This window comes from Helicoverpa armigera, chromosome 28 (assembly GCF_030705265.1).
Source record: "Helicoverpa armigera isolate CAAS_96S chromosome 28, ASM3070526v1, whole genome shotgun sequence".
NCBI lineage: Eukaryota > Metazoa > Arthropoda > Insecta > Lepidoptera > Noctuidae > Helicoverpa > Helicoverpa armigera.
In genome coordinates this window covers 5058554-5086275 of record NC_087147.1, presented here as the reverse complement: position 1 = coordinate 5086275, position 27722 = coordinate 5058554, and the positions used below count along the sequence as shown (strand labels likewise).

General features: G+C 36.3%; 3 protein-coding genes across 27 annotated transcripts in view; 2 read left to right on the top strand and 1 right to left on the bottom strand.

The window, feature by feature from the left end:
* LOC110371414 (serine/threonine-protein kinase MARK2) overlaps nt 1–4754 on the top strand; it is a 174908-nt gene extending 170154 nt beyond the window's left edge. For all 25 annotated transcript variants that reach the window (XM_049851596.2, XM_049851618.2, XM_049851616.2 and 22 more), the window contains 3 exons: nt 571–682; nt 1390–1549; nt 1800–4754. In XM_049851596.2, the coding sequence (XP_049707553.1) occupies nt 571–682; nt 1390–1549; nt 1800–1858 (331 nt within the window). In that variant the 3' untranslated portion in view covers nt 1859–4754. The remainder of the gene's footprint in view (nt 1–570; nt 683–1389; nt 1550–1799) is intronic.
* Nucleotides 1970–4754, top strand: LOC110371417 (uncharacterized). Its single transcript, XM_021327670.3, has one exon. The coding sequence runs from the start codon at nt 1970–1972 to the stop codon at nt 2417–2419; it is 450 nt and encodes a 149-aa protein (XP_021183345.3). The 3' UTR covers nt 2420–4754.
* Nucleotides 4755–6904: 2150 nt separating this feature from the next.
* On the bottom strand, nt 6905–26793 carry LOC110371491 (uncharacterized). Its single transcript, XM_049851594.2, has 6 exons — nt 26635–26793; nt 18122–18181; nt 16608–16667; nt 11550–11648; nt 11029–11163; nt 6905–10299 (listed from the first exon to the last, which is right to left on the bottom strand). The coding sequence occupies exons 2-6, from the start codon at nt 18143–18145 to the stop codon at nt 7213–7215; spliced, it is 3405 nt and encodes a 1134-aa protein (XP_049707551.2). The 5' UTR covers nt 18146–18181; nt 26635–26793; the 3' UTR covers nt 6905–7212.
* Nucleotides 26794–27722: the final 929 nt, after the last annotated feature.

The following is a 27722-nucleotide window of genomic DNA, read 5'->3' as shown; positions in this document are numbered from 1 at the left end:
TTTACACATTCAATAAGTAAAGAACCTGAAATTAAATTATAACTTGAAATGGTCCTTTTTTGGACCATTCCATTATCATGTTGTACTAAGATAGGCCAAAAACTAAAATTGAAAAAACAATGGTAGGGTCAAAGGTAAGGAGGTTTCATTTATACTTTTTAATTTTATTTCTAAAATTGGCTTTTGAATTTTATTTATACAAAATTTTGATTACCGTAGATAGAGATTATTAAAATTGGTCAGTTTTTTTGTACTTAAATTGGTGATATTTTCCGACTCTTGAACACAAATATGCTATCAGTGGGTAAGTTTCATAGGTACTTGAAGAAATGGAATCCCAGCTTACGACGAATTTTATTCTCTATGTTAAACAAACTGGTTTTGCCCTTGTTTTGCCCTGGATCCTTAAGTATCTAAAAGAGAAGTGGACATAAGAACCCCTTACTCATCCCAGTCATTTTGAAGTTCATCTCTTGCTAACAGAAATTCAAAGACCCTTGTTTCTAACTTCTCCGTGGAGGATATTGGGAAGTCAACAGTTGTTTTAATCCATTATTCTGGTATGCGCAGACAAGGGGGTGGCAATGAGGAGCAGGTGAAGCCTCGCGTGCTCCGCTTCACGTGGAGTATGAAGACCACGTCCTCACGGGACCCCAACGAAATCATGGCTGAGATCCGCAAGGTATGTACTATACAGGATGGCCATCGCAGATGGGGTAGACCCCGGAAGAGATGGCCTGACGATCTGGACGCCTACAACCCTGGTTGGTAGGAACACTCCAAAGATCGAGAGGTGTGAAAATAAAATGGGGAGGCCCTTGCCCAGCTGTGGCACAGTTCAGGCAAAAAATAAAAATTGACCAGTTGATGGTTACAGAACAGAAACTGAGACAAAACAGTTTTAAAAATGAGTCAATGATTTTTTGGGACCATGGGGTTGAAAATGGTTACGGAAAATGCCACTTTATGTACCTAAGTCGAAGAGCTGAGGGACTGAAATGTAAGATTTCTTTTGAGCGGTACGAACCGGGCGAAGTATACCAACATTTCAGGGGAATAAATTATGCTGTTTTAAGTGCTTTCCGCAACAGCAATATGAATTCAGAAATCGTCATCATGTATATAAAATACATGATTTCGAAAGGATAAATAGTCTGCTATGGAGATTATGTTAGTGGGAGCTTCTTCCCACCCCAGGGTAATAGAATCCACAATAATATTTATTTAGGAGAAAATTATAAATTCTTTTTAAGTACTCCAAATTCAAAATTGGTTAATAGGCCAGTAGGCCGACAAGTAGTAAGAATTGAAACTTTAACAGATTACGTTTGGAATACTTCCGTACCTTGTCCCTAAAATTTCTTATAAAGTATTTTTTGTTTTTTCCAGGTCCTAGACGCGAATAACTGCGACTACGAGCAGCGGGAGCGATTCTTGCTGCTGTGCGTGCACGGCGACCCCAACGCGGACTCGCTGGTGCAGTGGGAGATCGAGGTCTGCAAGCTGCCGCGACTCTCCCTCAATGGAGTGCGGTTCAAGCGGATATCTGGTGAGTTGTATGGCGTAGGATGTTAGGACCTCGGCGTCTGACTTGCCTTAACCTGATGTCGCTAAGTACTCAAGTGATTTGTAGAGCGACTGCGTATCAGATATCCTCATACGAACTCTTTTAGCCAACTGGGGAATATTTAAAGATCTTTACACTTATCCAGACAGACCGAGTTTCGTCAAGTATTATTTGAGTAGACTCTTGTTATTGAATAATAACAGACTAATCAACTTTCTCTTCGTTGTTCCAGGCACCAGCATCGGCTTCAAGAATATTGCGTCTAAGATAGCGAACGAGCTCAAGCTGTGACTGCCCCAGAACCCCCCCCGGCGGCGGCGGCGGCGCCGGACCACGCCCCCCTCCCCCGCGTCGCCCGCGTCGCCGCCCTCCCCGCCCCGCGCCGCGCCCCGCACGCCCCGCATGCCCCGCCCCTCGCGCTCCTCCTCCTCCTCGCGCGACACCCCCCCGCCGCCGCCGCCGCCTCCTCGCTCGGACAGTCTCCGTCTGTCAGCAGAAGATATGGTTCTAGTAGCGAACGGTGGCGCTCGGACACCATCTGGGGCGTTGGCTCACTTCCTAGCGGCGTATACCCCGGCGGAGCTGGCATTAGCGAGGTCAGACTACCTGCGTCCGCCGGCGGCGTCGCCCGTGCCGCCGCGCTCGTCGCTGTCGCTGCGCGTGGACAGCGCGGAGGCGATGGCGCCGCGCCCCAGCCGGCCGCGGCACGTGCCGCACTCGCACTCGCACTCGGTGCACGCGCTGCGGCGCCAGGGCCGCGCCCGCTCCCCCCCCTCGCCCCCCACGCCAGACCTCAGCTGCGACTGCCTGCCCATGGACCCCATCCCGCCGCCGGAGCTATTCGACTTCTGAACACTTTACTCATTTGGAGCTTCGTTTTCAAATGTGCTCCTACTTCTCTTATTTATGATAGCCTAAGTAGGGACCGCAAAAATGGGGGGAGATAATATAAATAATGTTTTCGGTTATAAATAAAATAATGCAAACTACAACCGTAATTAACTAAAATTTTGAGATCTATCTCGTATGTTTCATCCTCCTTTTTCGCGGACCCTGCTTGGACTATAACGCTGAGATAGTACAAATGACATGTTGACATATCTCTTTCAATGTTATTCCCTGTCAAGCTGACATTTGTAACTATACCAGTGATTTGAAAGGTTTGTAGCGTTTCTTCTTTATAGAAGGACATAATTGTTCGATATAACGAAAGTAGAGTGTTAAATTGAAGAAAAAATAATGAAATGTAAAAAAAATCCTATCTCAAAGTTATCACTCTTGTAAATGTAGTCACATTTGAAGACGGGGCGGCCGGCCCACTCGAATTTGTATTATTATTCGATTTATAGAGTAAACAGTTTGATCGAGTGGCATCGATCACTCGTATTCGATTGTTCGTTATGATTTGACGAGGCGGACCGCAGCGTTCTGCGACTGTTGGAATAAATGAATTGCTGGTGACTTAGGAGTTTTATTTATGTAGTGTGGGACAATGCATGGAGCGATATATGTGCCAAGTGGTTGTCATGGAGTGTCGCACTGAGATTCTAATTCACCGCTCTCAATCAGCGCATCTTTGTATAAATAATTTTACTTGTGTCATGAATTTTATTATTACATGATTGTTTTTTTCTGTAGATAAGTCGTCTGTCTGTCCGTGTGTGCTGTGCACTTTTTTATTTAATTTATATTTGGAATTTTGTTTTATGAAATCGTGTTTTTTTAAAAGACATTATTGAATAGTGTCCACGGCACACCCGCTCAGTCAGTGTTATTGTGCTATCGCTTATATACTATTACATTATGTATTTTAATCGTTGTAATAATGTACAAAGTGAGTTTGAGCTCAACAGATACAATCTAGCTTAGTGTTAATTATATTTTTTTCATTTTCCAATATAACAAAATATAAATACAAAATATGGCTGTCTTTGAATAGCGATAAAATGTTTATAATGTCATTGTAAGTACGTCGTGCGGCCGGCGGAGTGGGCCGCAGTGCCGGGGCCCGGGCCCCGCGTGCCGGGCCGCCGGGCCCCACGTGCCGGGCCGCCGGGCCCCACGTGCCGGGCCCCAGTGCCGGGCCGCACGACATCGCGGTCGCCCACGGCAGTTGCTCTTTCTAATCATAAGGCTGAATTAGAAAGTGTCAAAGGTACATAATGTGAGTGTGCGGAACACGTAGGCGCGATAGTATACTTCACTTAAATCGTTAGACGTGTATTGTGATCAAAGTATTACGGACTTGTAGTTATAGCAATAATCGTTCATATGATCGTCTCACTGACTTCTATCTACTCGATGTTATCAGCCTTTCATATTGTGATTCACTAAAACTATTCTTTTTCGATTTGTGTGGAGCTTCGTTTTTTTTCATAATTTTCTTTGGTGTGTGGACTGTCGCATACTTTAGGTGGTAAATATTGTTATATGAATAGGTATGCATGTGTGTGTGAGCGGTGCGGCGATCGCGGATCACTTTTCTATTATATAATTAAGTGTAGTGTTATAACTTTTACATGGAATCACAAATTCTGAGGTGTCGGCGACGGCGGTCGTGTTGTCTGCGCCACTTGTGAAGCGAGGCGCCATACATACTAAAACTTACATTATTGTTCATTACATACAGTAGAACTTTCTTTTGCTCAAATACAAATTATGTCCTATAATAAGGGTGGTATACAAAACACAATTAACCCTATGTACTGCATAAAAGGTATATAATTCAAAATACAAATCAAATGAACTTTTATTAAACAAACGCAATTTTTATTTGCTTTTATTAGTGTCGTAAAAATAAATAGCTGCAAAAAGTCAGTTTATTATGATAAAATGCAGTTGTTTTTATTTAATAGCAAACAAACAACCATATTTTAAAGTTTAATATAATTAGCAAATCCAATAAAATAAATCATGTATATGTATTTTAATTTTTAAACAAACAATGCAATCTTTTAACCAAATAATTTTGATTACTCGCTATATCGACAAATAATGTTCTACGACGATGCGACTGGTTGTCCCGAAATACATAATACTGTTTTAAATGTACCTAGTTATATATTTATATATATATGAGCTTTGTTTTATAATAATTTAGAGTAGTACATTTTGCCTGCGAGGGGACTCGTGTCGAGAATTTGTGAGATACATTCAAAATGAAAAATAAATTTTATTTTTAATTCCATGCTTGTTGTTTACTTTAACACCCTTTCCTATATTGTTTCGTTTCCATAAAGAAAACAAAACGTAATTTATGTTACCAACCTCTCAATAGCCTCGCAAGGGATGTGACGTATTATTATGGATACTTACCTTATAAATACATAATTAAATTCTGATTATTCCTACATACAATAATTAGCACTGTTATTAGTAAACTGTAATTATTTTGAATCCTAAAATGTAATTAATCAATAATTGACTCTCAATGGTGAAATGTATAAAGCGGGTAGAATATTATAAAATTAATCATACTTTATTCAACTGTTGATTAGGGCGTTACTCTGCGCATTAAATATTGTGTGTTGATCTCCATCTTGGTGTTTTATTGTGCAAGACTTACGAGTGCATCAGTTGTGTTTACTTGTCCAAGACCCACGAACATAACATTTAACAAACTCAATTTAGTTTCATACTACAGTTTCATACATGTTCTGGTGTCCTGCGGGAGCAGTATCGAAACGCCAATCTGTTGGTTGTTCATGTACGCACATTGACCAATCAGAATCGGGCATGACTCGCGCGAAGCTCGTTCGAGTCACCAATGCCGGCAAGCGTTCAGTTAGTCGTTGAGAAAACCAAATCACGCGCGCGAACACGACAATATCGCTGCTCATCAACCTAAACCAACCAAACCGACTGCAACTCCTAGTTTTTTGGTGTGAAATCATCTCAACTAGCAGACCAAAGTATCCCGGGATAAAACGCAGTGGAAGCTCAACGGCCAGTGCAGGTCGCAGCCCGGATTCGCAAGGTATGTGCGTGCATTGTATCTTTGCTGTTACCTGTATAGGAATTACTCGAACAACAAGTGTTTTATCGTAAGACCAAGATCTGGTCTCCCCAGAGTAGTACCACGCACCGAAATTACATTTCGGCCGGTGCAAGTTGCTACATATATGTTTATGTTCATTTATACAAGATGTTGATTTGCATCCGTCTCAAATTCAAGGACGTAATTATGCTAATGATTTTTGACCCAAATATACAAAAAAAATGGAAGGTATTTTTTTCTTATTTACAGAAATTCGTCAATGTTACCCAGCCGTATTTAAATTTGGCGCGTGTGTTACTAGCCTTACAATCTCGCTCTCGCATACACGCAAAAGATACATACACAAAGCATACGCAACTAACATTCATAAAATCATAGGTATCCTACCCTAAATCATAAAATCACCTTCTACCCTAAGTTATAATAGATGTCGTTGTACCTACTACGCCTACGTGAGTGTACCCAGCCAAGTTAAAAAAAAAAAAACATTGCACCGAGCCCTTTGAGCCGAGACCCAAGAAATTAAGTTTTCTTTACATATTGTCGTCAAAATCTCTCGGGCCATATTGGGATAATAATCTGACTGACTACTTCTCTAATTTTATTCCGTATTTTTTTAATTGTTGATGACATTAACGTTTCGTTACACGGCCTAGAAATTATATGACGTTCCGTTCCTTGCATTCACGTTCCTAGGTCAGCGTCAGCTAGGCAAAAATTAAAGAAAATCCTTCATTACGATTGAAGCGTATGTGGCATTCCGCTATTTTTTCTTGTATATAAACGTTTTTATACTTTTCTGTGATTAATAATGAATCATATTGATTTACGATTGCAATATGATTATAGAGCAGACTACCCTGTAGACCAAATGGCAAACCAATGAAATGTCAATGGATTAGTCTTATATTAGTAGCAGAAGAATGCCCGATAAGGTTAAACCTGCTATTGATATTCAATTGTTATCCAATTGTCAGTGACGTACGTCAAGTATCGTTGAACACGTGATTGTACTCATCATTACAAATAACTTTACCAAAGAAATTAGGGACCTAACTCAAGAAAAAAAGAGACATTTAACCCCTTCCGGCATTACGCATCTTTTGTAAACCCTGTATGTATAGGTATACATATTACATACCTATACGAGTGAAATAAAATAAAAGTCAAACGAACAAGATGAATATTTTATTTTTCTTTTTAAAACAATTCTTCATCGTAGTATTTACATTCCTTAAATTCTAAAATTACAATAAATAATTTTAACAAAGAAATAACAGACAATTTCTGTACAAGCACTATTTTTCTAACTTTTTTTTTCTAACTTAACTTTCAATAAACAATAATATTATTTATAGAATAGTAACTAAAATTATGACACATTTAACTAAAGAAATACTGAATTATTTAATAAAGTACCCCCTTTTCAGGGTAAATTATACAATGACTAAAAGTAATTTACAATGAAATACAGACTAAATGAGTTATTTAGAAGGTACGTTTGTTCTTATTTTAGTATCAAATTAATGTGATGGTATCTTTCTCATCATTTCGAATCCACTACATTTTTCATTCTTTTAACACATCACAATTTGGGCCAACTTCTAAGGCACCATCTAATTTTTGTCATTGAATTTTCTTCGTCTCCTCACGAGTTTTTATTAATAGGCATGCCATCTAAATCAACCTCAGTGCTTGGTATTAAAGGAGGTTTAAAACCTCCATACTCGATCCTCAAGTTATTAACTTTAGGCTCTCTATCAGCTCTCCTCATTTTGAGTTCAACGACGTAATTTTTGTTGTTATTTGGCCACCAATCTTCTTGGTTTTCCATTGGTACAGGACCAAAATACTGACTCGCTACAGTCTCAATATTGCTATCTGTTAAAAATGCCAAGTAATTTGGCTGATTGTTAGACTTTTTTATCTCTGGTTTGCTCCCCGAGGTGTTGTTGATATACTGGTACGAGGAAGCATACTGGTTCCCCCATGGGGTTGATTGAACTGGCTGTTTTTGCCTTTCCTTAATCTGCTGGTAATAATTTGCAAGATAAGCCTGCTGATGATTCGAAGACCATTTGTTTTTATCATTCTTATAATTTTCGTTCTTATAGTTTTCATTCCTATATTTTTGGTATTGAGCGATATTCTGTGAGTCCGCCTGGTATTCGTTCGCGTGTCGGTAAACTGGTATCGCAACCGGTTTTTCAATGTACTTTTCAACCGGGTAGGGAACTTTTACCTCCACCGGTACTTGAACAGGGTAAGGCACTTTCTTCTCAACAATCTTCTCCACTGGATAAGGAACCCTCTTTTCAACTGGATAAGGTTTGTCGATGTATTTGGTTACAACTACTGGTTTTTCAACAATTTTCTCAACGATTTTTTCGACTGGGTAAGGCACTTGTACAGGGACTTTCTTCTCCACTATCCTGTCTACGGGAACCGGGTAGGGTACCTGTCGCTCTACTATTCTGTCAACCGGATAAGGCTGGGGAACGTGGACTGGGACTGCAACCGGTTGAGGTACAGGTACTTGAATATGAATAGGTTTGTCAACGTACTTAGTTATCGTAACGGGTTTTTCTACTATCTTTTCTACTGGTACTGGTATTCTTTTCTCCACGGGATATGGTACAGGAACTTTGGTTTCGTAATGGACTGGATATGGAACTCTCTTCTCTACTGCGTATGGAACAGGTACTTGTCTGTTAACTATTCTGTCAACAGGTTTCTCTACTTCCACTCTAACGGGAACTGGCCTGTCCACAGGTACAGGGTAAAGTATTTTGTGTTCAACCGGTACTGGAACTTCGTATGGAATCCCAACGGGAGTCGGAATAGGAACCGGGTGTAATACCTGTTTCTCCACCACTTTCTCAACCGGGTAGGGAACATGTATAGGACGATCTACATACACTTTTTGCTCAACCGGGTAAGGCACTTTGACTTCAACGGGATATGGCCGAGGTACTTCAACCGGGTAGGGTTTATCAACGTATTTTGTTACTTCTACAGGTTTTTCAACTATTTTTTCGACAGGTACCTCTACAGGGACAGGTCTATCTACGGGTACTTTTACTTCCACACGTTGAGGGTAAAGTACCTTCTTTTCAATAAATCTATCAACGAATTTGGTAACGGGCACTTCTTTTTCAATAATAATCGGTTGAATTATCTTCTGGTGATCGCTACCGTAATTATAATACTGATTTTGTTCACTCCTCTGGGTGTTTGTATCTAGTCCATTCGGACTTACTTCAACAGTTGATTGAACATTCTCACTTGGCTCCTGTTCTGTTCTGTCCTCCAACTGTTCCTTCTGTAGAAAATCATCATTATGTTCATCATTATTGTCTTTCATCGTGCCATATTTGTATAACAATTTATTCATGTTTTCTTGAATCTTCTTTGACGACCTTAAAGAGTCAAGATATTTATTGTACAATGATTTCGCAACATCAAAAGGTCCTTTACTGCTGCGGCCTTCCTCATCTATATCTATGTATTCATGTACTTCTATATCGTTTATGTGAGTGATTTCGACTGGAATGGACTGCTGTACTTCAACTGTCGTCGTTCCTGTTGGTTTGTGTACAGTTTCAGGAACTGGTTCACTGTCTGAAGCTTCGTGATCTTCTAAAGAGTTAAAGGAGTCTGTATCGTTTGCATTGAGTAGTCTCAATGCTACTGTGATAGGCGCTAAATAATTCTGATTGATTGGTCTCGGTGTGACATTAACTAGTTCTCCACTATCTAGATCTGAGTTTGAATTATAGTCTGTGTCTGTGTTATTATCTTCTGAATTATCTTTAACGGCTACGATTTGATAACCATTCGTCATATAAGGGACCATTGTAGAAACTAGATTTTCTACTATCTGTTCCTTGAAATCGTTGTAAGAATTGTCTTGCACCACAATGGGGGTTGCGAAATTATATTGATTTGAGTTGGAGTTTAAGATTTGTTCTTTTGATCTGTCATTTTCTAAATGTTCATCACCTTTGACAATGTTTGATATTTTAGCCCTGACTGTTATTTGATTCGGTCTACTATCCTGACCAGCATGATCATTGTTTCTAAACAGACTTCTTGGTCGAGGCTTGATAATATCATCTGATTGGTCATTCACATGTTTTTCTGCAGCATTATTGATGAACAACAAATCCTCATTCGATATCAGATCTTGTGTTGAAGCGACTAGTTTATCGATACCTTCTTGTGTTGCATTTTCAGTATATTCAGTAGCAGGTGGTTCAGTAGTTGAATAGAAATAATATCTTTCGTTACGAGCATGGGGTCTGGAGGTTTCAACTCTAAAGTTGACTGCCCCTCTGTAATAAGGATTGCTAGTCGCTCCAAAATTGTGAACATCTTGCATATCATAGGAGGGTAACTCAGAAAACAAATCGTTGGATTTTCTTAGATCATTCAGTAGATCTTTAGTTGTTTCTTCTATTGAGCAGTTGTGGTCTTTGAAGACTTGTATGACTTGAGGGCGGTACTCGTTGGGGTCCTCTTTGGGAAGAGGGTTCGAGTGTTCCCCCTGGGGGTCGTTGTACTGCAGTTGGTACCCCTGGTAGTTGGGGGTCGTTACTACCGGCGCGGTTTGTTGAGGCATGTAAGGGTAGTACTGCGGCTGGAGCTGGTAGTTGTCGTTAAGATGGTTGTTACTTGGCGGCGCTGGGAGCTGTGTGTTGTTCTGCGTTTGGGCGTTCTCGAAAATGTTTTGGGCCTGGAAAATAAATACATATTTACATTAATAACACATAATATGTATTACTTCTTTTTTTATAGTTTTTTTTTATGTTCACTTCTTGAACAGATTGTTAAAATCTGCCAGAAAGGCCCGAAGTCTTCTTTTATTTTCCCCCGTTGAATTTGAATGTGAAATCAAGTTTTCAAGTGGCTTGAAGATTTTATATTTCACAATAGAGTGTCAAAGTGTTACTGAGTTCGTGTTTCTTAATGTGCTCTTAGCATTCAGGTTTATCATATACCGTCATTATTATTATCAAAAAGGACAGAGCCCTTGACCGTCCCTGGTACATAAAAGTAGGCCGAAGGAACATGATGGATTTTAGTCAGTAAGAGTCTGTCACTCCCTCATGCTGCTAACCCACAGAGGGAGAAGTCATTTGACGACATCGCATCGGCCCCCTGTCCAAATCCCAAGTCCCCTTAACCGTCACCTAGTGACTGACTTGTTGGTCACACTAACCAAGGGTTACAAGGGGTTGCCTGGGTAACTGGGTTGAGGAGGTCAGATAGGGCAGTCGCTCCTTGTAAAACACTGGTGCTCAGCTGGATCTGGGTAGACTGGAAGCCGACCCCAACATTGTTGAGAACAGGCTAGGGAGATGATGATGTCAAAGTGTTACTAGAGTGGAGCTCGTGTGTCAGCATTTAAGTTTTCCTATACACCGCCATTATTATGAACATGATCAGTGTCCTTGACGGTCACCTGATGACTGAGGTCGATAGCCTTCTGGCCGAGAGCGACGCTAGCAGAGTGTGTGCTGTGGCTGCTGGTGGTGGCCACATGAGCCGCGCCGTGGTAGCCGCTACTATCTGCTGTGTAGCTGACTTGTTGCTCAGACTGCGAAGAAAATAACATGTCGTTAAACCAGTCTTAGGTATGGCCTAACCAGATCCAGTGATGGTTGTTCCCAGTATCCTAATTAGATAATCACAAGATTGTGATTTGCTTACTCGGGATAGAATTATGACATTATGTACCACGTGTTTCTGTGAGACTAATGTAAATGGCCGCCAATCTAAGGTTCCATGTTTCTCCACCATCATTCAATAAAAGCGAATCAAAATGGATTTGTTTAAATTGATAAATTCAGTTATGAGAGTGTAATGTTATAAAATACTGAATGGTAGGGACTCTCCACCATGCTCGCGTCCCAACCCTGATATAAAGATGAATTACAATTAGAATAGGTAGGTATGTACAATATACGAGTACATATTATGTACCTGTGGTAGTTTGACATAATACCGTCCTACGGTACTGCTTTGCCCCAGCGGCGACAACTGCCAGCCCCAACCGAACGCCGCGCCATCTTGTAACCCCGCCTAGAAAATAACACGAAAAAATAAATTATTAATCATGTTGAAAAAAATGTACCTAAATACAAAAACACAGAGTATCAGAGTTGTCATTATCATCACTTTTTAGGTGGGAATTAGGTAATCATCAAATGAAGGAGTCATTGTGGGTGCAGCGTGAGGGAGTGTCAGACTCTTACTGACTGAAACCCACCATGTTCCTTCTTGTTCCCTTTGTTTACCCGGCCCCTGTCTGTTTTGTCATTACAAAAAACACCACATCTACTGTTTTATTTCTCTTCTAAAAACTAGATATACCTTATAAATAACCCGGAAATCACAAAACCCTCAATCACCTTTCATTAATAACAATGACGAAATATCTAAACAATAGCACCCGAACTCGACACAATACGATACCAAACGAAAGAAATAATAAATAGATATAATAAAAATATAATAACAGGCTATATGCTATGATCTATTTCCATTCATATAAATCATTAAACAGTGCCGACCGGAAGTGACGTAACTCTCACTAGCGCAACGGAAGAAAGCCTCTGATAGATATAATTAGTAGTTAAACTATTACAATTAGGTTGATTGCTGTACGAGATGTTAGTAACATAATAATCTATATCTATGCGAAAGGATCCAAAACTACTGGACCGATTTGGAAAATTCTTCCACTGTTAAAAAGTATTTTAAAAGCTACACTCTTCCCGAGTAACATAGTATGTATTTTATCTTGGTACGCCCAAAAGTTCCCATGGGAGTGAAACCCAAGAAAACTGTTAATTATGTTTAAGTTCATGCCCAGACGATTAATTAAATTGTATCGCATACCTACATTTTCTCACTCATTTACTATTATTTACGTAAAAATTCTTAACACTCAACGTTCAGACTGTTTGTAAATAAGTAACTCTAACATTACAAAGTCAAAACTTACGCACACTCATTTCCCTGAAAATCGAAAGTCCGGCAGACCGACTGACAAAACATCACACTAGGCACACATTTACACACACATACCTTCCTTATCACTTTCCAACATACCTATCATTGCGAATAGACCGCGGAAACCCAAGAACTACCTCGAACTACATGTCTCCATATATGTGTGTAAAATCTGAACTAACTGGACTGGGTAAAAGTGGCCTGGTAGGAAAAAACATCGGCGAACGAAAGTGGCCTAGCCTTAGTTTTTATTGCACATATTAATTCATATAGGAGCGGTGATTACTGGTATATTATGTTCTAGTATTATATGTTTAGATATGTAATATTATGCCTTTCTTTCTTAAGGGTTAGGCTTTTAGCTAGGAACTTAGTACAGGATAAAAGTAAACTTGCTTTCGACTGTTTGTCAACTTGTAATTAACTGCTTCGACCGGAAATCGAACCTGGGTTTGCATGTTTAACAGCATATTTTAATGTCATATTAAGCTTCCGTAATTATGTCTTTTATTATAGATGCATATTATAAAATATCAATACACTTTATAAAATAAATTCCTCATCATGTCTATTCGCGGTAAATTCAAGTTACTAAATGGATTTTCATGTGGTTTTGCACCAATAGATAAAGTGCTTTTTGAGGTACTTTTAAGACTAAATCGGTCGCAGCCTAACAGGCCGCTAGTTACTTATGAATTGAAAAATTGAAACGCGTGATGATTAGTTTTAAATAAAAGGGACATCAGAAATAGGCTTAATAAATATGCTTATACGTAATTGTAAAGTAGGCTTTTACTAAGATTACAAGATGTAGTGAACTTTGATACCCATGTAGAAATACCGGTACTTGACCACAAACATATCTTATTACCTTCTGTTACCAGCAGTGTATCGTAACATCTAATCTAACGTGACCGCATTTCATCTCATTGCGTAACTGACGGACAATTAATACACAAGATATGCAGACACTCGTATGGTGTTAAACTAGACACCCGACTCGGCTTTGCCCGAACATACTTGATGTTGGTATACCTACATTTTCTTATGAATAACTGTAGGTATGTGTGAAAATGGCATGAAAATTCGTACAGTAGGAATAAACTTATTTCAAGTTTTTGAATTTATCAAAAACAGAACGTACTACTTCGCGCACCTGCATAAAAAGCAGCCTAAGTACTTATAGCTTTTCTTCTTGATACGTCCATCTTTCCTTGAAAGAATTTTTCAAATCAAATCGGTTCAGTTTATGAGATTAGCGCGTTCAAATAAAATCTCTTCAGCTTTATACTTAACATTACAACATGTTAGCCGCATCAAAAGGGAGTTAAGTACTTTACACACCCAGATTTTAAAATACCCTATATATCTATATGTTTCCAAGATACTTCCTATTTCTATACCACCTTATTCAGTTCATCCGTTACAAAGTTAAAGCATGACAAAAAGACAAACTCCCTTTCACACTTATATTATTAGTTATGAATGAATAAATTCGAACAAGTTGTGCAACGAAAGTGAAGTGCGTAAGTACTTTAAGATATTCGATAGCACGTAAGAGCATGGTATTTTGTATGGAATAAATGATGTATGCCATTTACAACATCGCACTGAGCCACTTAACTTCTCAATGGCTTGTAATTTTTGATTGCATTCAACGAATATATGATTTAATTCATGTTTATTTCCAAACAGAATAATTGAACATATCCTGTTGTTGGGATAATCGGAAAGGAATAATCGTAAATATTGATTAAATAAGATATAAATAAAGGTTCTTAAAGGATCTTAACCGTTGAAGAGATATGAAATTATTGATAAAGGGCTTTTGTAGCTCATAGCATGAAATGGTAGAGAAATAAGAATTAGATTAATAGATTATTATATATTCGTCATAATGATTATCCTAGTTTGACATGATTATAATAATCTGACCTCTGTGACCAATGATGATGAGTTTGACATGACTAAAATACATACATACAGGACAAACTTCTCCTTTTTTTGAAATCGGTTTAAGAACCTCATACCAAACATATTTTATTCAGTATTCGTGCTGCTTTGTGTGAGTTAACCTATGAGTTTTGCAAAGTCCATCTCCGATCACATTGTCACTTACCATCGGGTAAGATTTCGGTCAATTTTTTGTCTATTGTACAATAATAAAAAAAGTAAGTAACAAGTTATGAGCCGCTGACGTTATATTAACGTGTGACGCTCCATCATGCATGCCACTTCCAGCTATCCATCATAGTTAATAGCCGATAACTATGTAGGTATGTGGAAGTGTATTAACTAATAACTAGCTACTGTTAGTTACGTAGTTATTAGTAAGGCCTATATTAACGCAGGAATTTTAATAAGGTACCTACAAATTATTGGATGTTCACAGTTTATCACATTATGTATGTGTGTATGACTGTAGCTTCTTTACGCGCAAACTTCTGAATAGATGTTGATGGAACTTATCTCAACTTAAACTTAGCTCAGAATTAGCAAACATAGCTCTCTTCTAACTTTAGATTATTGATGGCCACAATATGGCAACACATGGCACATACGGCAACAAGCCAATATAATTTTTTTACGAATAACAGCCCAGTCCTGAGTTTTATACTTAAGTGGTGGCTAAAAATGTTGTTAAAGAAAAAATGTACACATCCAAAAACTGGCTTTACCACGGCTGTCAATTTTCAAAAATATTGCCTACGCAAGCACTCTTACATATCTAGTCAATACACTAGCAAAATAAACTCTGTACAAAATAGAAGCGTAATAAATTACATAAGTGAAGTATTTAACAAATTCCTTTGAAATATTTACGTGTTTCTTTAGAGATGTCAACAGGAAACTTTACCGTAGCGAGAGCCTTTCACTGACGGATGTACTGGCACATAACGTTATGTAATGTTTTAACTTGATATCAAAATAAACAGAATCAGTTTATAAATTGTTATTTAATGTTATTTAAAGTAAAAGGTTTTTGTGTTAATAATAAGCTTTTTACCGTGAAAGTTTTGTAAAGTTCATTAAATTATTTTTAAAAGTACTAAGTAATTAGGGTTTTTTACTTTTGCATTTTACTGTTCATTTTTGTAAAATCGTTCATGCTTTTATTGTTTCATTCATTTTTATACTTTTTTAAATTAAAATACATTTTCTGATATAAAGTTAAGTCATTGAACATCTTTACCATTTCTTACTGGCCGACCCAAGCCATTAAGTCTGACAACCAGTCTAACCAAGAGATATTGGGTTATCCGGGTAACTGGGTTGAGGAGGTCAGATAGGCAGTCGCCCCTGGTTAAACACTGGCACTACACCGCATCCGGTTAGACTGGAAGCCGACCCCAGTAGGTAACGTTCCGAGTAACGTAGGTTATATTTATTAAAATATACCTATTATGGTATAATATGTATAACTGATGTTAGTAAAATATAGCTATATTATCACGTAGGTATTTACATATTCATACAAGTCTAGGAAACAAACCAGTCTAGATATTCAATAATTCCTAGCTCACAGTTTCGGTCTAGACATACTTTCTCCTAAGACAGGAAGCCTGTGAATGAACGAACGAATGTATTGTTCAGTTCATACAATGAGACTCGTTCACATTCGTTTCTAAATAATGAACATATTTTGATTATGTGAACAAATGTGTGGTTGAGTAAATGCGCTTTGGAAATACATATTATTATATACCTGGCTTTTAGATCCGTTGTTATTTAAATAGACGAAGTATTGGAAAAAATAAATGTAGTGTTACTTTGTAAAGTTTTTTCAGCAACTGTTTTTGTTGAGTTCTGTATTTTCCTTCAATTTATCTTGGGGAAATTAAATACCTTTTGTCGTAAAAAATCAACTTTAACCAAAAAAATCCTAGGAAGCCATCCATAAAATATTCTAGAATATTTTAGATCTAGATTCTAGAATATTTATTCTAATTTCTGATTACAGATCTGGAAATATTTTTATAATAGGTAAGTTAAGTAATATAATAGTTATGTACGTAATAAACTTACATTACTCATGTGCTGCGACCAAACACTGGAAACTGTGAACAGTAGCCACAACCGGACCCACTGAAAATAGAAACAAAAATACTTTTAAAAAAAGTATTAAAGAAATAATGTTTTTAAGTAACATTATATATTTTGCTCAAAACATAATTGTATCTCTTGCGCTATTTTGATTTCTTTCGCTATGAAAAATCTCTCTAACATCCTAAAAGTACAGTAGAATAATAATAATTCAAAATCACAAAAAACGTACGCTTGTACAAATGCCCGTAAAAACCAAAAATCCGACTTCCATTATTAACCTTGCAAACTAGTCGAGATTAAAGTTAATTACAAGACTTTTCTAACAAATCCAAACACAGCCATGATTCATCAACACACACATGTTCCATCCTGAAGTTCCAATTCATATCTTTCGGCTCCATCATCAGATCAGTTCGACTGAACCATATTATTGTATTGACATCAAAACTACATACAGCTGCCAATTTTCATGACGCTGCAATCCTTGGAAGATGGTTAAATTTTACCTTAGATTCCATAACATCGGCAAATAGTTAGGTACATAAAAGTAGACCCAATAACATGTTAAAAACCCAACTCGGGAGAACCTTGCAATTTCATTAACTGTCTCAATACTAAATAAAAAAAGAATACTTATATTCCGCAATAAGTTTAAATAAAAAAATAAGACAGGATGTAAAACACTATAGGCTGAACTCATAGGCACACACTTGATCTATAAGTATGTACTATAAAATGGCATAATTTATATAAATGCATGACTTCTGATGACAATCCTAATAAATAAACTATAAATAAAACCCTTTTACTTAATATAAAATGGCATAACTTAACGTAATCCGTGACTCCTGTTGACAATCCTAAGAAAATAAATAAACTATAAATAAAACCCGTCAAAATGATTGCATTTCTCGAATAAATCGATATTTATTTTCGAATCGTTTGTTTACACAACCCCGGAAAATAATAACAAACATTCGTTCGTAATAATACAGCGCATAGCGTATTTTTACTTCTCAATGGATTTTTATTCCATTGTTCTTTATTTCCTTCATCTAAGATTATAGTTTAGCTATACGTAACTCTACGTATTTCCGTTTGTTTTCTGACGTGAAGAAATGCTAAATTATAGTACGCAAAGCCTCGATAATGACGTAGCGAAGATATTTTATCATAATATCACTATCATTTAGTTTTTCACGTATTTATGCGAATAAATGATTCTACTACTATACCTACGTTAATATTGTGTCAGAATAAATCAGCAAACAAAACACATGCGTGCGTCAAGACGCTGACAATAGCCGAATTGGCTTGTCTCAAACAATTGTTTTTGCCAAATCTATACAGTTTTTGACTGCGAAAAAATAGTTAATCTTGAACATATTTCTGAGAACGATGTAATTTTCAAAACACGTTATTGGCTGCCTTTAGAGTAGTCAAGTTATGTGCAAACGAAGTAAAGTAGTTAAATACAAATTATTATTTCTTACCATAGTGTTCAATGATGTCCGCATAGAATTTTGTGTAGTCTTTTAGTCTTCTCTTGGAAACTGAAACAACAAATAAATAAGTATATAAATAGGTTAGTACATGTACTAGAATACTATTTTAATAAGGTTGGTTGTGATGTGAACGCATTTAAATAATTCATTTTCAGATGTAGCCCGTTTACCGAGGAAGGCTCTTAGCTTAGGCACTTTTTTAGTCTAAACCGTGGACAGAAGCTAGTTTAAATACGACATAGAAAGAGAGATTAAAAATGTAATAAAATACACAATAATAAATCATTCGGTCTTAAAATGAAAACTACTAAAACAATAGACAATCTACGTATGTAATTTAATCTAGCATAACAATTCGGAACTCAAAGATATACATATACATATATCGTTACATAATATATAGTTAGCATTCTTTGTATAATTGAGAATCAGACACACATAATTGGTTATCTATTATGTTGCCGTGGGCGGTATGCTAACATAGATTTATATAGTAACATCTTTTTACTTTTTAATCTTGCTATGTATTATGTAAATTGAAAATGTAGTCCGTTGCTTAGGTAGCCGGATCAAGCTCGATCCATTTAAATAATTTATGTAAATAAATTATGAATGCTCCTAACTTACATAAATTACTTATAGGTAAAAGATCTTTGGTTTTGCAGGAATGTTACATTTTTCTTAGTTGTGCGATGGCGGAATACACACCTGCCTAGTTAAGAAAAATTTAAAAAAAAATGTTCCGACTCTAGATCAAAGTTAAAGAGTTGGAGGATGATGCAAAATGTTAAGGAAAACCTGAAATCGAAACAAACAAAATAACGTCTGTTTTAAACAACTGATTTATTTTAAGAACAAAACGCGAATATACAGAGTAACCATTTGTTTTAAGAAAACTGACGTTTTTGTTATGTACTTGGGCGTTAAACTATGCTAACAAAACCGCGATAATAACTAGTATGTTACACTTTTACCGTAGTACCACAAAAACTTTTAAACGTGTGTTGAACCCTTATCTAAAAATGTCAGAATATGACGTTGAAATAAGATCCGTTTTGCAGCCACACTTTTTTTACACAAGTGTTCAACAGATGTTTAAGTTTTTGTAGTAAGGCTGTTACCATTTATTACATAAATAAGTGTTACACTAACATCTGTTTATGACAGGTGCATATTTTAAACGTCTGTAACACTCCATCTCTCTAACATTGAAATTATCGCGTTTGAATAATGATACAGCAGTATTTAATGTTATGTAATGCTGTGAGATTAGTTCAGATTAAATTAAAGGCTTTTATTTGTTTTAAGTATTATATTTTCTCGGAATTAAGGATGTCCTATTATGTGGTTCCTATCGTAATGGAACTTAACCGTAATAAACTTTTGTAATGCAGAAAATAAAACTAATTATTTTGATGATGGTGGATGTAAAAATAGAGAGCCACTAGTGAACCCAAATTCCATCGAGTTTGGTTACAGTTTTTTTAACAAGCCTTATTACTTATCTACTCTTCACAAATACAAGAAGTTAATTAGGTATCCCATGTTTTTAAGAACACCATTTTGAGGTAAACAGACATCATATAAATAGACTCCCTATCATTGATAGCATATAAAGTGATAATCTGGGATTTGAATTTTATCCTCAACGGTCGTTCTTCACTCACTAAACCAATGTTGCATCCTGAGTTTGACAAGTGGTAGTACAAGAAACTTGCGTAATATAGTCGTAGTACATAATATACATAAGTCTATGTACACAGCAAGAAACAATGTGATACAATTTAGTAAAGCTGGGCTCTCACTACTTTCCAATGAAAGCGAGTGTCAGGTATGAGCTGAAGCGATTTAACATTGCCTTTGTTCTAGAGAGTTCCTTATAAGTTTTATTATTTAAATACTTAATTACCTACTCCCACGTTATTGAATATTAGAAGGTTTGGTTTTTGGCTTCAGATCCATAAAAATAAGTACACCAAAATTCGTAGGTAAGTCTCTTTTTGCCACTTTTTAATCCATTTAATTTGATGCATGTGATGTCCAATCAATTAGGTATATTTTTGAGAATTACAACCTCTTCAACCGAGTTAACTGGGCATCCCGGTACCCCTTGGTTGAACTGGTGGTCTTCTCTACCCGTAACGACCGCCGAAGATGTCCCTATATTTATTGACAGCCAGGACTCACAATAATTTCATTCTCACAATTAAACTTATCATAACAAGATGGTCACCCATCCATTTATTTTATTTTATTTATTTATTTAAATCAGGCATCAAGGCCCATAGAAAACACTATACATAAATATTATAACATTAAATCATACACTAATACATATTTTATATAAACTACTTAAAACATTGGCCGGCCGTGCCAAGCGATGATTAACGTTATCAATCAACTACTTTTTTATACTAAAATCTTGATTTGTTTAATGTACCAAGTGGATTTATTTTAGTCTAATTTTAATGTATTTTGACACATTACGCAAGCAGTTTTCATCTATAAATAAGTGTCACACATGCCAATTCTTTTTATATCGTTGTTTTACTCGAAAAGTGTTGACGTTGTTGATGAACCAATAAATAAATAAACCCGTGTTCAATGAAAAAGGGCTAGAGAAGTAGAGAGTTATCCGCTACCGCTTATGACTGGCACCACAAACCAAAGCTTTTACTTTATCGTCCCTTGCAGGTGCGACATCAAACTACCCACATTCACTGCCGCCGGCCCTGCTAACTGTGCGGCTGTAGGCCTAGCTATTTGTACTTTACATACATTTAAACTAAGTGAATGTAAAAGTTATGTCTTTGTTTGTATAGCTAGTGCTTTTGCAGTGAATGAATGTTTCAATTAGGAAGAAAATATCAGTCTTATTTTTTTTTGTTGAGGTCGGCTTCTAGCCTGCATCGCATGCAGCAACACCAGTGTCTGACATGAAGCGACTGCCTATTTGACCTCACTAATTACCTAGGCAAACTGGCGTATCACGGCGTCTGACCACTCATAAAAACTACCAAAGATGTTCAAAAGACAGTCCAACAATTTATCGTGCCTTCCAAAACACGATAGTGGAAGTCGTCATATACATAAGACAAGCTAATCAAAACACACAGAGCGTCCCGCCACCTTATGATCGACTGGACAGTGCAGCTGCACTTAGCCACGAGCTCCTCTCCAAAAAGAGCTCATCATCTTCCGAGCCTTTTCCCAATATGTTGGGGTCGGCTTGCATTCTAACCGGATGCAGCTGAGTACCAGTATTTTACAAGGAGCGATTGCCTGACTGATGACTGACTCTGGTGTAACACTTTCTGGCTTCTGCCGTGACCACTGCCAAGGATGTTCAATGACAGCCGGGACCTGTCTAACGTGCCATCCGAAACACAGTCATTGGTGTCCAAGATATACTTAGAAAGTACATACAAACTTAGAAAAGTTGCATTGGTACTTGCCTGACCTGGAATCGAACCCGCGCTCTCATACTTGAGAGGTTGATTCTTTACCCATTAGCTCAGAGTTCTTACTATAAATGATCACATGTCATGTCCAAATGATGATGATTTCTGAACACAAATCATGGTAAAATTAAGTGTTTAATAGAAACCAAATAGCTGAGTGAATTGTAAGAGATAATGATTTCGTATCAGTAAATCAAAGCGTTTGTAAGTGCGACTAGAAGCTGATTATATGGTCATATTATGGTCGTGATGGGCATTTAACACGAGATGAAATGCAGTGTTTGGATGCTGCGGTAGGTTTAGGTACCTACTTATGTACTTATATTTTTTTTTTAGTTTGGTGTTCTTATTTTATATCTTAAAATTAATATTTTTTTTATAATTTATTGGATTCGATGCGGTGTCGGAGTCAGTTTTGCCAGATTTAATTTTTACCTTTTATATTTTGTACCAACCTTAGGGGCTATGTGGCTTAGCCTCCATTGAGAAAAATAGAATTGTCATAATAGACAGTTACTCGATAACTGAGCTATCTAACACTGAAAGAATATATCAAATCCGTTCAGTACTTCCCGAGATTAGCGCGTAGAACCAAACAAACTCTTCAATTTAGTAAACTATGCATAGAAGTAGATTTGTATAGGATTTTCCACATAGCCAAGCTCAACTTAATTCCACAAAAAAAACTTTAAGCGATAAATTAAAATTTCCACCCGCATCATTACTTCACTTAATTGCTACAACTTAATGTAGCTTAGAAATAAATGCGAACTTAAGTATAACTTTCTCACTTACATAACTTTAACTTAGTGTCGTGGTTGTATGATGTAAGAATGTAAGCCGATTGTTATTTTATTTCATTTTATCATAATTTTATTGTTATGTGACGACATGTGTAATTTTGTCTATGGTTGTGAATTTGTGGGCTGAAATTGTTAGGTACTGAAACTGTTTTGTTGTATTCATGTGGAAATGATGATGTGTTATTAAGTACTGTGTAAGTTAAGTAACATTGTTAAGCCTTTTTGAGTTATTATTTACTTAGTTTTTACCTTTCCGTACCTATACCGTTTAACTAATCAAACGATGTAAACCTGTTTATTTGAGCTCCTGAAGATTTTCGTACTATATTTCAGGATATAACAACTCATTGTTTCTATTATTTTTGGCAATCATATCTATAGTTCATGAGATTGAGCTGCCCGACAGACATAGACCAAAAGCAGGTCATTTTTATAAGCCCTTGTCATGACCTCAATTGATTCACCTATTCTAAAATTCATTTCATTCAAAGAATTCCCTTTCTCTGACATTAAACAAAATTACACACCAAAAAATATATAAAAGCAAATCAAATACCAGATTCCCACTGTCACACTACAATGTATGACAGTACCGGAAAATCGATAAAAATACTAAATCAATTCGATATATCGGTACAACATCGATTATTTTGTATCACTTCCTCACTCACGCTTACATACCGTGTCGATAGTACAGTCAACTTCAGGTCAGTGGTAACAGTTTTATAGGAAAATCGTACTTATTACTATTGAGGTAAGGTGCATGACAGTTACCACTGATGTGCAGTTTACTGTACATATATTTGCCGGTTGACTGAATATCGTCGTATGTTAGATATTACTTAGTATTGTGTTAAGTATAGCACATTCATTTACTTTGGTGAATGATCCGTGATTTTATGACTTATAGTTTGAATTGAGCATTAATGCTCAATCCTTCTCCGTGTGAGAGGAGGCCTGTGCCCAGCAGTGGGACGATAAATAGGCTGTAACTAAGTTTGAATTGAAATTGGTATCCTTTCTTTACTGATTTTACGGCGTATTATGTTTTCTGAAATGAATGGATAATGAATAATGGATTCTTTTGAAAATATAGAGGATTTTTCATATGTTTGTTCTCATAGGCATGTTTATGATATAAGGTAAGGGATTTTCACTTTTCATTCCATAAATTAAAATTTATAGAATTTTTGGATTAACATTTTAAACCAAGATTTGAGAATATAATTATGTTAGTAAAACTGGCTTCATTCTACTGGCTTTTTCATTACTTCCCACAGCCAAAATGGATAACATGTACTTAACCTAGGTTATTTATCAGAGACTATGTGACAAATTGACTAAAAAGATTCACTAGTTTTTGCGTGAATGCCATCAGAAGACTAACATCAGACAGACAGAGTTACTCTCGCATTTATAATTTTAGTAAGAATACAAGTGCCAAATATAAATCATTATAATAAGTATATCATAAGTATAGCGTGTCTCTAACAGCAGTTACTAAGAATTAGCTCAACGTAACAACAGTAAGAGTGATGAAAACATTAGATTAAATAACTTGACAGAGCTATTATATTACGAGATGTCTAGACCATAATATACAGGTGAATGTACTAAAATTATCTATTTCATATACATACATATAGTACTATAGAGCTGAAGAGTTGGTTTGAACGCGCTAATCTCGTTAAAAACTCTATAAATGCTAATTATATATGTTAGTTTGAGAATACATAGGTATACCAAAACAACAACACAACAATTTTAAAGTTAAGCAATTAGCAGAATTCCATCACCATCCCACACCATCCAACACCATCTTGTCATGGCATTTCGGTAGGCACGTTTAATTGGTGGGTCATTATGTTCTGGATAGTCAAAAGCCTGAAAGACTGACTCATAGTTTAACCAGGGGGAATCGGGTGACCCGGGTACCTGGGTTGAGGTCAGATAGGCAGTCGTTCAATGTAAAACACTGATACTCAGCTACACCCGGTTAGAATAGAAGCCACCCCAACATTCTTAATTGGAAAAAGGCTAAGAAGATGATGATAATATTTTAGGTAACTTATGTATGAATCATAAATTACATGAAGACATAATTATTAACTACTAAAAGTGAATGAATGTCCAGTATCGAAATAATGATACATCTTAAACGTTCACACATGCCATATTCTCATCTCATAATTTAAAAACAAATGAGTTAATCTGTCAAATAAACTATGTCATTAACACTATTTTACTTTTTTCAAATTTATTCGATTCTTAATCTATTACGCTGCGTACCGATGACAACTCATGAATAGGATGATGATGATGTAACGGGTGATTTTTTAAGAGGTATGGGATTTGATTTTCAAAAAAAGCACAAAAAACTTGAAAAATTTGATGAAATCTTTATTGGAATCGATGGAACGATCAATATAATTTAATGTTTGAAGATGATTTCATGCAAATGCTGGCCGCGGCTCCGGTTTAGATGGCCCATTCGCAAGGCCCAATTTCGGCACTCTCTCCAACATATCAGCCGGTATATTACGAATAAATGCTTCAATATTAGTTCCCAGTGCGTCAATCGTTGCTGGCTCCACAAGAAATAGTCCAAAGGCGTTAGATCACACGATCTAGGCGGCCAATTGACGAGCCCAAAACGTGAGTTAAACTGTTCACCGAAGCCTGCTCTCAATTAGGCCATTGTTTCGCGTGCCGTGTGGCATGTGGCACCGTCTTGTTAGTACCACATGTCAGGCATGTCCAATTCTTCCATTTTGGGCAAAAAAAAAAATCGCCAATCATCACACGGTAACGCCCGCCATTCACAGTAACGTTTGACCATTGTCGTCTTTGATAGTAAAATTCAATAATTTGCAAGCGTTGTTCGTTCGTAAGTTGATTCATGGTTAAATTATAGACCATACTGAACAAGTTTCACAATGATACAAGACACGATTCACGCGTGATCTACCAAAAACAGTGTTGCCAAAAAGATACCAGCAAAAAAATCACCCTTTATAAACGAATGATAATCGTTATGCGTTCTCGATTTCAGTTGGAATTTATCGATACTGTATCTGATTATGTGTTTGATGTGTTAATGTTGTCGCGTTTGCCATAATCGTGTGTATTGAATGCACTATAGTTTGTCAATTAATTTTGCGTTTCTGAAGTTAGCGATTTGACTTCTTGTGCATTTGTTCGTACAGATATTTTTGCTTAATATAAGTAGCTTTGCTTGTCCTTTCTTTTGCTAATATTATATTTAATTGTTCCTCTTTCACGAGAAAGCAACTGGGCGAATTTTGATGAAATTTGGTAGCTTAGGTACGCTATACTCTGCGAGTGTACAGTACGCGACAAATAAGTGCGGTAGTACCTATGTATGCATATGAAACTGTATCTAATATTAGTCACGAATAATAATATCATACAACTTTTTTCATAAATCATACTTATTTACTTAATACACATATTTAATAAACTATGTCTTAGGCAATATAAAATTACAGAAAAATATCCTTTCTCACTTATTAACTTAGTATGTAATAAGAAATTACAGTTATTATTTTACTATATAATAGACATAATAGTATCATAGACTTGACGTGTTAGGTAACAATTACGAAATCATAGATAGTCACAGTTTTAATCTATATAAACAGTCAAGACATGCACATGTTAAGAATTCTAGATTACCCATACAAATCTACATAGGTACTTAATTTCATAAAGATCGTGGTCGTAGTTAGTCATAGTTTTTATATTCCTTTTTCTTATTATTTTTGTAAATATTTACACTAGGTAGGTTATGTAAAATATGTATAAATGGGATATATTATTATGTAAATAAATCATTGTAATAGACATTTCATAAAGCTAAAGAATAGACATTGTTTGTTTATTGAACGCGCTAATCGAAGTAACTGCAGGTCCAATTTGAACGATTTTTGTATATTAAAAAAGCTGTTTTTTTTTCTTCTTTTTTCTTCTTCTTCATATTTTAAAAGTTATAAAGTGTGAATGGTATTTATCATTTAAACAGAGATTCCACTTTTTATAAAATAAATTTAATTCAACTGTTTATGCAGGCTATCATTTGGTTGGGATAGGTATTACGTTAATAAGTTGTTTTCTGAATTTAAAAATATTATAAAGTTAATAAAAAATTAAAGCACTATTTCCTGTGTAAAATAAATAATTCCGATCACCAAAAAGATTTTCATACTAAGTAACTTACCTATTTCTTCCAAAATCACACTTCACCACAATTCAACAACAACAAAAAAGAAAAAGTCACATTCGAAATTCAAAAATAAAGGGCACAGATCACGAACTCATTCAGCCGGAAACGTCAAAGTTTTCGCGCCAAACGCGCGTGTAGTTCGCGCGCGATATAGTGACTGGCTGAATAGACGCGTGCCTACGCCTTGAAGGTACGATTCCCGCCATCGGAAAAGTGGAGGTAACTTTTTAAATGCCCTAGGTAGTAACATAATGCCTAATCTCGATTTCAAATATCGATTTCTTTGACATTTGATAGAGAAATTATTGTTGAATAAAAATAATAATAGATTTTATTGTTGTTTGATAATGGTGGGTTGAGATTTAGATGTCCATAAGTATTTATGATTTGGGGTTTTATGAGTAATTTACTTTCTTTTCTATTTATATTAATAGACAACTTACCTGTTTTCCCGCGTTCCGGAGGATCTTCTTCCCGTACACGAATAAAATATGTACATATACCCAATGTCACTCGCGGATAATGTAGCTTCCCAACGCAAAGAATTTTTCAAATCCGTTCAGTAGGTACTCGCATCCGATTAGACTGGAAGCCGACCCCACCAAATCATCTAGTCTTCATAACAATTATGCGACGTAGAATGCAAAATAATAATTCCACATTGGAATAGATTCCTTACAATAGCGATCTTTCAATGGGATATGTCTAAACATCAATAATGACTGCAAATCATAGATTTTTTTTCGTATATTTTCTTCGTGATTGACCTTTCATATATATTCATATTCTTTTATATGATTCTATAGGAATTACGTATTGAAGGAAGTGATCATGTCAAAACATTTATTGTTTACCTACTTTTAGTTTAGGTAAATCAATTGACGAGAAAAAAACATGAATAATAGGACGCTGTATGCTCCTGAATTAAATAATCTATGCCCTTTGTAAATGCCAAGATCGTCGGAAAGGAGTTGCTAAAGATCGAGCAAATTGTCGAACCTCGGAGGAGGCCTTTGTTTGGCAATGGACTTCTTTCGGCTTTCGGTGTCTTTGCTAAGTTGCCATCTATACCTACTTACATC